Source organism: Micropterus dolomieu, linkage group LG12, assembly GCF_021292245.1.
Source record: "Micropterus dolomieu isolate WLL.071019.BEF.003 ecotype Adirondacks linkage group LG12, ASM2129224v1, whole genome shotgun sequence".
NCBI lineage: Eukaryota > Metazoa > Chordata > Actinopteri > Centrarchiformes > Centrarchidae > Micropterus > Micropterus dolomieu.
Window position 1 is genome coordinate 23,383,380 of NC_060161.1, and position 1,217 is coordinate 23,384,596.

A 1,217-nucleotide genomic window follows, 5' to 3' on the forward strand; every position below is an offset into this window, starting at 1 on the left:
TAAAGTGCAATTACAAAAAACACAAACAATGAGTAGAAATGGTGATTACAATGAAATGACTACAGGAAAATGCCTGATTACTGTTGAGAAACTAATTCATCTTGGATTTAATCCCAGTTCTAAACGTGTTGAGTTTCAGGAAAGAAAGAAAGAATGATTTCTGTCATAGAGAGGATGTCTGAGTGATGTTAAAACGCTTACTGTATTTTCACATTCATAATACATGTCCTTATCATTCAGCTGTGAGTCCCAATAAATATTTGAGACCATTATTAAGCATTTGGTGCCAGTTGTCTAGAAATCTGTGTTATTAAAATGACCAAGTATTGTAGAGAAATGCTAAATAAATACACAAGACTGGAGGATGTTTATGCAGGAGATCCACTTCTCAGGAAATCTGTCGGTCTAGCTGTGAGTCTATAAAAGGGAGGTGCAGTGAACATGGAGCTCACAAACCGGAGAAGAATACACCAAGCAGGGGTCAAGTCTTCAAATCTGAGGAGAGAAAACCACTGTAAAAACACAAGGCTTTGCTTCAGTCTGACACTCCAGAGATACGGGGATTCACCAGATCCTGTTTGAAGATCACTGTCTACCATTTAAGACAAGGATGAATACCACTATCCAGTGCATCATTCTCCTGGCTTGCACTGCCATTTGCACTTCAGCAAGTAAGTGTGCTAATCTATGGGATTGTGGAAATCTTTTTTGCTGTATTTCTACATTTAGGTGGCTTTAAATGAGCGATCCCTCTCGCTTTTATTTTGCTGAGCCTAACATCAGAAAAACACGAGAGGTGAAACTGTAGAGATCCCATAGATTATTTACACTGTTGTCTTAATTTTTCCAGCTATCAAGCGCTGCCATTGTGTAAAAACCATAAGTAAGGTAAATCCCTCTCTCATCACTGATGTCAAGGAGATTGATCCTCTTCCATATTGCAACAAGAAAGAAGTCATGTAAGTACCTGCAGTAATATGAATAAACAGTAGTTTTTCATTTTCAGTGAAGATTATTGTTTTTCCGTGACAGTAATTCATAAGTCCTGTTTAGAGAGTTATTTTAAATTAAAGCTTTCTCCTTCTCCTACAGTGTCACACTGAGAGATAACAGCCAAAGGTGTCTTGACCCCAATGGAAAATTCACCAAAGGATATCTGCAATGGTAAGTCCAAAGACAAGCTTTTTACAGGGTGCAATCTCATTATCTGCTGTTCA

At 37.9% G+C, this 1,217-nt stretch overlaps 1 protein-coding gene across 1 annotated transcript in view; it reads left to right on the forward strand.

Annotated features, from left to right (window-relative positions):
• The first annotated feature begins 301 nt into the window (after nt 1-301).
• LOC123979826 (permeability factor 2-like) overlaps nt 302-1,217 on the forward strand; it is a 2,439-nt gene continuing 1,523 nt past the window's right edge. Inside the window, exons 1-3 of the mRNA XM_046063939.1 lie at nt 302-671; nt 851-959; nt 1,093-1,164. Coding sequence (XP_045919895.1) covers nt 611-671; nt 851-959; nt 1,093-1,164 — 242 coding nt within the window. The 5' untranslated portion in view covers nt 302-610. The remainder of the gene's footprint in view (nt 672-850; nt 960-1,092; nt 1,165-1,217) is intronic.